Source organism: Leguminivora glycinivorella, chromosome 6 (assembly GCF_023078275.1).
Source record: "Leguminivora glycinivorella isolate SPB_JAAS2020 chromosome 6, LegGlyc_1.1, whole genome shotgun sequence".
In the NCBI taxonomy this organism is placed as follows: Eukaryota; Metazoa; Arthropoda; class Insecta; order Lepidoptera; family Tortricidae; genus Leguminivora; species Leguminivora glycinivorella.
The window spans coordinates 17321389-17330414 of record NC_062976.1 but is presented as its reverse complement, the minus strand read 5'-3'; the positions used below and the strand labels follow the sequence as shown (position 1 = coordinate 17330414).

At 33.8% G+C, this 9026-nt stretch overlaps 3 protein-coding genes across 3 annotated transcripts in view; 1 reads left to right on the top strand and 2 right to left on the bottom strand.

Moving 5' to 3' along the window:
• Window positions 1–4102, bottom strand: LOC125227268 (transport and Golgi organization protein 6). Its single transcript, XM_048131528.1, has 5 exons — window positions 3847–4102; window positions 1763–3762; window positions 1441–1660; window positions 1022–1173; window positions 1–325 (listed from the first exon to the last, which is right to left on the bottom strand). The coding sequence occupies exons 1-5, from the start codon at window positions 3896–3898 to the stop codon at window positions 11–13; spliced, it is 2739 nt and encodes a 912-aa protein (XP_047987485.1). The 5' UTR covers window positions 3899–4102; the 3' UTR covers window positions 1–10.
• Window positions 4103–4631: 529 nt separating this feature from the next.
• LOC125227143 (NEDD8) lies at window positions 4632–5965 on the top strand. The gene is made up of 3 exons (XM_048131364.1): window positions 4632–4781; window positions 4860–4990; window positions 5799–5965. Exons 1-3 carry the CDS (start codon window positions 4764–4766, stop codon window positions 5881–5883), a joined length of 234 nt encoding a protein of 77 aa, XP_047987321.1. The 5' UTR covers window positions 4632–4763; the 3' UTR covers window positions 5884–5965.
• Window positions 5966–6645: 680 nt separating this feature from the next.
• Window positions 6646–9026, bottom strand: part of LOC125227142 (ubiquitin-conjugating enzyme E2Q-like protein CG4502) — a 61759-nt gene continuing 59378 nt past the window's right edge. Inside the window, exon 6 of the mRNA XM_048131363.1 lies at window positions 6646–8667. The gene's annotated coding sequence lies outside the window, so the exon portion shown is untranslated. The remainder of the gene's footprint in view (window positions 8668–9026) is intronic.

Here is a 9026-nt window from a genome sequence, read left to right as displayed (position 1 = left end):
CGTCGCAATTTTATTTAAAAACAATATCCTTAGTTTCACCTAAGACAAAAGATCGATCCATGGATAGTGTAGGAGTTAAGAACTGCTTGACGATATCATTGAGCTCTTCAAGAGCTATTTGAGCGTGTAGTCTTACTGTAGGGTCTTCGTCGGGGTCTCTGTATAGGTCTTTTAGAGTCCTGTATATAGGTAGCAGGTTGTCCTTCAGTTCTATGAGAGTGTCCTTACCGAGGCCTTTCAGTAGGCTTGATATGACCATGACGGCTGCCCGGCGACACTCGACAGCTGGATCCGTTTCTATGATACTCCAAACGCATAGAAGTATCTACAATAAACAAAACGCAACTTTTTTATTTGTGTGTGCGGTGGTAAAAAATCAAATAGAAAACGTAGACACTTCCTATATTTAGTAATTTTCAAACCCAGATATTGAAGACATGGATCTGCTAAAAATAGAATCAAATTTGCTGTGGCATACACTGCCGAGCAAAAATATCCTTCTAGCGTTCCATTAAGGTTCATTTTTGTTAGAAATAGGTAAATGTGCAATAAAAATGCATAAGACGTTCAGGCGGTATGTGAGTTGAAATAACGGTTCTGTGTTTTAGGTAGGTATGTATATCACTGTATTCGGCGATTGCTGTTTGACGCAGAGTTGGTGTAACTGCCCAGCGACGTCATTTTCTATAGCGTTGACTAAATGGCGCACTCGAAAGTCGTTAGTACCTTATCATAATCATTTATTTCTAAGAACATGGTACAGTTTTGGTTAGTAAATAGGTGTTCAGCATATTCTGCCGGCATGTATCGGCGTATAGTAATATTTACATGAGGGGGAGTATAAAAATAAAATTAACTTTCTTATCAATTTATCAATTATTGCATTGATCGAATCGCATTCATTTACCTTGGAGCAGTCTGACAAATTAGGCGTGGCTTAAGGTGGGTGAATCTAATTTTAATTAGTGTGACATATCATCAAAAATAATTAGGTTGATTAATAGGTATAATTAGTAATTACCTCATAAATGATGGATCCTACTCTGTAGTGGAGGACCAGAGCAATTTCAGCCAAGTTGGAAAGGGCAGAGGCCCGCATGAAAGGGTCTTCGTGCCGACACGCACTGAGCATTGTGTTTAGCAGAATCGTTTTGTGCATTACCGCAATTTCACCTGAAAAAAACCATTAAAACTCAATTTTAACAACCAAAGTTCGCAATGTAAAGAGTGAAAACGACAGCATCAACTTGTCTCATATATGTATAGCCGATCAACCAAATTTGTCACTAGAAAAACGCGCGAAATTTAAATTTTGTAAAGAATAATGAAATTTCACGCCATTTTTTTTTAATTTTGGCGCTTTTTTCTAGTGACGGAGACGATTTGTCAGATTTTATTTAAATATACTTATGTAGTATACATACTTATAATTATACCTACCAAGTTTCCTGGTAACTTTTACAATAATATCACCAATTTTCATTTTAAGTTCTGCCGAACTGTTCTGGTCCTTTGTGGTCTGAATGTGAGGTTGGTCTGCAATCTGAATAAATTCCTTGCATAGGACATGGAGTACATCTTCAGTACATAGGGAACCTAGAGATGCTATGCCATTTATTGCTGCTAAGTAGACATAGGAATCAGTGTCTTTTAATTGATCCTGTAAATAAATAAACATTATTAGTTTTAAAATACTTAACAAACCTTTAAATAGAAAAAGGGTGAATGAAGTAGGACAATGTAATATGCAGTCAACACTTACCTGGAAAAGGCAGAATATAAAATGTTTCTTAGAAATGGCTTCTGGATTTTTAGCATCAATCAATTTAGTGAGCTCTATAATACCATGAGCCCTGACTGGCAACAACGGGTCAAACACATCTGCAATAGCTTTAGCACAGGCTGTTTCAGGCTGCTGTGGCTTATTACATTTTATCAAAGATAAAGCCTCTTTACACAGGATATTGTTTAACGCCGATTCATCTTCTGCCATTCTCTTCAACACCGGAGTAATATTGTTAAACATTTTTTCTGTATCTTTATTCTCACTGGAGTTTTCCAGTATTGTATTCAATAAAACCAAGGCTATAGTTACACATTCATCATCAGAGTTCCCAAAGTTTCTCATAAGAAAGTATTCTATGAAATTAAGCACACCTGCCGGAGAATCTTTTAAAGTAGAAATCACTTTAGGATATGTGCATATTTCAGAGAGAAGCTGCAGAATGTCTACATATTTTTCATCAATATTGTCTAAGAGAATTGGACCATCTTCAGGAGTTAGCAACATATTCTTATTTCTGTTTTCTTTCCTCTTTTCAGTCAAATCAATAAGAATTTGCAATGAACTTTCAAATATTGCCTGTACAAAAGTGAGGTTTGTTGAAGCTTTGAACAAAGTAATAAAATATGAAAGGGCATCCTTCCTGGGGTATTCAACCACATCTGATACAAATTTAACAGCAATCCCTGCTTCATATTCTTCTACAGATATCTTATTATTTTTTCCTTCATCATGCCCAAATAGCAATTTGATCATTGTAGACCTCACATTATTTTGGCACAGTGTCTCTAATAACTTTAAAAGTATTTCTTTTATTTTTGTTTTCATCTCTACATTTTTGGTACATTTTACCCCAATCATAAAAAGCAAATACAAATTAGGGTGCAGTAGAGCTGCAGGCCACTCTAGTTTAGTGGTGTACACACATGCATGCAACATGTTGATTGCCCGCTCCACCTCCAGGGCTGACAGAGCTATAGTGCCCGGTAAGTATTGTCTCAATGATAATTCATCATAAACCAGTGTTTGAAATATATTTTTGACTAAACCTTTCACTGCTTCTGATTGCGGATATGTCTCGTTCAACACTAGGACACAGGCTATGGCTGTTGCCAAGTAATGTGTGTTCTTTGACATTAAAATATTTTTCAACTGTGAACATATGTTACTGAGGTAATCATTTTCAGAGCCATTTCCATGTTTAGCAGCCACTATTTTACATATCAAGTCAATTTTTTTCCACTCAAATCCAGAATCTATGCCATAACTCTCAATAAAACATCTTATGAGGCTGAGCAAGCCTCCAGGGGCTAGCAATCTGCTACTCATCTCCTTAGCTATAACCCTTTTGACAAAAGCAGGAGGCTGGGGGTCTGTCACACCTTGAAGGACTAATAGCTCTTTCATGAGTATTGGCTGAAAGCAATTTTCTACCAAATTTTCATACACTCTTTGATATTTCTTTCTATCTATATTTAGCCTGCCATATAACTCTTGAGTCATAATGAAATTATTATAAGTTCCGGGTTTCTTCAGAGGAGCAAATGATAACTGTATAAGAGCAGCCAAGTAATCAGATAGATGCAGTGTCACTATAATATTCTTTAAAACTGGTACCACATAGCACCGAGTGAAAAAATCAGTGCACTCTGTAAGCATTTCATATTTTTCCTCATCAGTCAAGGTTAGTGGGTGAAGAATGGCTGCTGATAAGCATCTTTTGGATAGATTTATTCCTAAACCTGGAATTAGACACCTTGACACACCCAATGAAGTTATCAATTGAAAACATGTTCGTAGGGTTTTTTGGTTTTTAACACTCACTAAAAGTGTTTCATCTTTCTTTAACTCAGTTGCAATGGCATCTATATCATTGAATATGTCTTGCAAGAACTGACTAAGTGCCATAAAACTAATCTTCGTATCTGTATCTTTCGTTATTGTTCTTAAGTTTGAGGAGACAAAATGAGACTGGCTCTCTGAAACATAGTATTAGGTTAGGTTATGTTACATTTCTACAGAAATTAGTACATAAGAATTGTTTTCACATCAGATTGTGTTACCTGGACTTAGTATCTTCTCGAGATTTTCAAAGAATTTAAGTATATTTGCCATTGCTTTCGATTTTATTTTATTAAAGGTGGTGGCACGAATTTGGATTTCTTTATAGGGAGTCTAAGTATTTAGTAAGACTGTAGGATGTGGAAGAATCCTTGTCGAGGAACACGTTAAAACAGCCAAAAATCAATAGTGAAATTGGTATTCTTTAGAAATATAAATATGTTTCAAACAAAATATAAACTGCTCATGAGAAGTGATGAGAAGATTTTGATTTGCAATTGCACAAGACAATGACATTGACAAATAGTGTCTAATTTTTTTTTTATAGAGGGTTGTTTAAAATTTATTATTTAGTTAACCAAAAACCGGCAATAAAAAAAGTACAATATATAATGAATAAAAGTGAATTATTTTTATCCGATAATTATAATACTTTTGTATTTACATACAGGCCTGGCAGTACTATTATATGGGAAGTCATTATTACAACTGCTTAAATGATTTTCAGTTTTATTTCTTTTGGAACATGGATCAAATAATTGAAAGCGTTCAAAACATGTCGTTTGTATTTAGTTGTTTGAGTCAATTACCTTGAGTTAAAACACATTAGAAAGCAAGGTAATTATGATTTTAGTAAAAGTCTTATTTCATTACCTGTTCTTATGCAAGGTAAATAATATCAAAGAGTAGTATATGAATAATATATAATAAAAAACTTATCATTCGAAGTTTGTGCTAATCAAATAAGTCGATTTTCGAACGTAATACCTCCTGTCAGTTTCTTGTTCTGTTCCGTCAAGATAAAAACTGCATTGAAACGGGCGGAGAAGCCGTAATAAACATTTATACCGCATAAGCTTTAAATCAGCATTTATTTTTGCATATTCTTTAAGTTTTCAATTAAATAAATACTTCAAATATGTTGATCAAAGTAAAGGTAAGGCCAAACATTTGAGCCACGCATTGCTTGTATAATTACGAAGCATTTTTAGCAACTAACCTTATTTTGTTGTAGACGCTTACAGGCAAGGAGATCGAAATTGATATTGAGCCGACAGATAAAGTGGAGAGGATTAAGGAGAGAGTGGAAGAAAAAGAAGGCATACCACCCCAGCAACAACGTCTTATATTTTCCGGCAAACAAATGTAAGTCATCATTAAAAACTTGACGTTCTATATTGCCCAATATATTTCTTCTCTTTAACTCAAGTGCGAATGGACCAGTAAACATCAATTCGATAGTGGCTATGAAGTTAGCTATTCAGTTGTACCAATGACTTGTTTCAATCCATTAACTTATATTTGTTGCACACTCTGTATAGGTACAATACAATATAGGGTAATTAGATTAATTATTTATATGCCCTATCTTTATTGCAAGGTGCAATAATATCATTTTTTTTTCATGGATATTTGTATAAGTTGTCATTCTTTACCACTGGAGCTACATAAATAAAATTAACGTCTATGAATAGGCCATTAAATATTTCTCACACGTTTTCTGTGTAAATGGTCCCTTAGTCGTCTGAAATATAAACAATCCTTCTCTGATCTTCAGTATGTCAAGAATTAGAAAGTGAATGCACTACTCACCCGGTTACTCTTTCTGATGTTGAGTATAGTAAATTTAAATACATTTTTATTGACATTATATGTTAAGTAAAATATCTAAATATTTTTTGTATTACAAGAAAAGTGGAAATTAGATTAGAATTACAAATTAGTGATTGTTATTATGTATCTTATTGAGATCAGATTGTTTCAGAATTGAATCTAGTTAAGTAAAAAAAAAATGAATAGTTCTTCATAATATTGTTTGTTACTATGAAATCTTGTCAACAGAATTTAAAATACATCAACGTCGAAACCTCGGGATGTATTTTAAATTCATTATACGCGATTTAAAAAAAATGAATATTGTTCTTCATTAATAAGTAGGTATTTGTGATTTCAGGAACGATGAAAAAACAGCCCAGGACTACAAGGTGCAAGGCGGTTCTGTTCTCCACTTGGTGTTGGCGCTACGAGGGGGCGAGTGAAGGCTTGTGATACTTTTCTCATATTTATAATTCTTAATTTTATGTTACATTTCTTGTATAAAGTAAATATGATTTCATAAAAGCAATTGTTAACATTCTACATTCTCCTTAGCTGTGCTATATGACCATTTGCCATGAGTAACTCTTTCTCATATGGTATGGATAAATTTAATGATGAATGATGAAGAGTATGAATCTCTGTACGTTTCTTACCTTAGCACAATGTTAGGTCAGGTCAAAGACCTATATAACTTCGTATAGACCGATAAAGTCTAAGAAAAAAACGTACCCCAAAACCATACAGAAAAAGGTACGGTGAGCTAGATGGCGATACACCTTTGGGGTACGCTCGGCTAGATAGCGCTAATATTAATATTTGACATTTTAAAACATATCAAGCTAAGAATATGGGCCAAATTGTCAAAACTGAGGTTTAAAAGTTTTAAGCCTGTGTCGAGAGATGGCAGTCTATGCACTGTGATTACACATTTTACTTTGACAGTAATTCTCTTTAATACTCGATCCTCTTTGGTCAGGTCAAGCATTACTGTCATTAGGTATGAAAGATAAACTTGGTCTTTGGCAAGTGCCTCTTATTTCAGGCCAAATAATTATTTTAAAAAATCCTGAAAAAAAAAGTGCAAAGATTTGAACCTTAATTTAAGTGGTAAGGTTAAAACTATATTGACTGGTAATTGGTCAATCTACTAATAAACGAAGTAGGAACTGACAAAGTAGATAAGGACAATGAAAAGCCAAGTATATTTTGAGCATGTAATTTATTACACCCATATAACATTGTACATATAATCCAGGTATAAATACACATTTTGCACTGCATTGGAATATTACATAAAAATAAACATCTTTGGTTTACAGAACAAATCAACAACATCAAGAAATATTTCCTAAATTACATTTACGCGTATTTGTATCTAATTTAATAATAAATTTTAAGTTACCACAAGCCTTTATTTCAAGTTTTTTCCAAAGTATCAACTAGTTTGAGCACTTGACCACTCATTAAATTAAATAAACTACTTTACATACGTAAAATTCATATTATCCAAAGTGTAAATTTAAGGGAAAGAAATTGTATTATTGTGCTTACAGAAATTATTGCTTATTTTTGGTGTAGAGTTCTGAACAGTTAGTTTGTTTAGTCTGCACATGTATTTTTATATTATTATTGCAGTGTATGCTACTTAGTATTGTATGTTTCTTTTAGTTGGTTGCAATTTTTAGATAATAATAATATGGAAAAAACATGTCAAAATGATATCTTGATGCATATTTATTTTAATCAATTCAAAATATATGTATAGTCAATGTCATAGTATTTTTCAGTTATAAGAGAAATCATTCACGCAAGTGCTCAATTTATCCTTTTTTGTGCTGGAATGGATTTTAAATAGTAATACTAATTTATCTACAATATCAAGTGTTTAAATGACGTTGGGACGGAAACATTTCCTTTAAAACGTTATACTGTTCAAACAAATAATATAACATTATAATTTTGAGTTTCTTGATGTTTGCAACTTTTAATATATCTAAGACAGACAGCTAGACATCGAACTAGAATTGTTTTTCTAAGACACAATAAGAAGTGAAATCTTCCATTTAGAATTACAATGACTAATTGTATGAAATTATTAGGCATACTGTAAGAATTCTCTGGATTAGAAATGTATGCAGACGCCAGTATTATCTATATGTACAGTCATAGTTTGGCACATTTTTTCAATTTACAAAACACAGTTAAAGTATGTTGGTCTAGGAGCTAGACGCTAGCTTAATATACGTAAGTAATTTGAGCGATACGCAGGAAATCGGCACATACAATTTTCTTACAGTAGGAAGGTACGTAAAAAAGATTCGACGTATCGATGGGCACTCAGTTGCAGGGCACTCAGTTGCAGGGGGGGGGGGGGGGGGGGGGGGATTTTGACCAGAAGAAGTATAGTTAGCGATTATCTATAAATTAAATATGAAGTGTTTCACTGAATAGTTTTGTTAGGAGTTCATAGAGCGTAGTTTAGTCGCCCTTTGCGATTATAAAATATAAATAAACACTATGCCAGATAGGTCACAAGAAATCGGTACAGATGTTGTGCGAAAAGGTTATCCTTCGTATTTTTCCGGAAATGTTCGTATTCGTATTTGTCATGCTAGTTCAGACAGTGTCAGTACGTCTTGTACAGTCAAGTGCAAAAATACGTATCGAAATAATCGTCTCATAAATATGGTACTACGCTCTTATTACACTGGACTAAGATGCTATAGGACATATTTTTGAGTAAGATGTGTACACCCATATTTTTACACTTGACTGTACTGAGACTGACTGAAATAGCATAACAACGTTCGTACGTTCCTTCGTGAAAATACGAAGGAAATTCCTTTCGCACTACATCTGTACTCTATAATACCACACTGATGTATGTTGTCGATTAATTAATTTTGCTTCGCATCGTACTGACAAGTAAAATCTTGACTGCAGTTTTTGCAATTTTGACTAAGAAATTGCACCGCTCACAATATATTTATCGTAACCTAACTACAAGGATAATACTTAATTACATTAATAGAAGCATGGAAACACTGATCAATCTTTAGCTTCGACACGGGAACTTGTCTAAGGGGATATACAGTCATCTAACGACACAGCTTTATTAAAAATTGCACTAAGTTATGAGAATACTTTTAAAATTATATCTGATTAATTAACTAATAGAGATCTAATCTGCATTTCGGCTGGCTGTAGTCAGCTGGAAATTGGACCTGGAAACAAAAAGTCACATTAGTCTTGCTCACATTATACCAATAATTGTTTATTAGGTATCGCAAAGCACCGAAAAGTCATTTATAGACCCCGGATTCTTTTTGCAATAATATAATAGAGTTGTCTGGGGAGTAAATTCAACGCGTTGCAGAAGGCAAATTATTGAGATTCGATTGACTCGGCGAACCTAGTGGACGCCAGCCTTTAAATAGTTATTTGTTTTACAAGGGGGCAAAGTTGTTGTTTAACCGCACGTGCCAATATTGATACCCGAGCAAGCGAAAGATTCCAATATTGGACCGCGAGCGCAGCGAGTGGTTCAAAAAGTGGAATCTTGAGCGTTGCGAGGGTTTCAAGG

Bases quoted from the DNA above. Each gene is read 5' to 3' on its own strand.
- LOC125227143 (XM_048131364.1), top strand. The intron at 4,991-5,798 runs GTAAGTCATCAT...TTGTGATTTCAG, and splicing joins ATATTTTCCGGCAAACAAAT to GAACGATGAAAAAACAGCCC.
- LOC125227268 (XM_048131528.1), bottom strand. From the start codon at position 3,898: ATGGCAAATATACTTAAATTCTTTGAAAATCTCGAGAAGATACTAAGT. The intron at 3,763-3,846 runs GTAACACAATCT...ACTATGTTTCAG, and splicing joins CGAGAAGATACTAAGTCCAG to AGAGCCAGTCTCATTTTGTC. The intron at 1,174-1,440 runs GTAGGTATAATT...GGTTTTTTTCAG, and splicing joins AAAAGTTACCAGGAAACTTG to GTGAAATTGCGGTAATGCAC.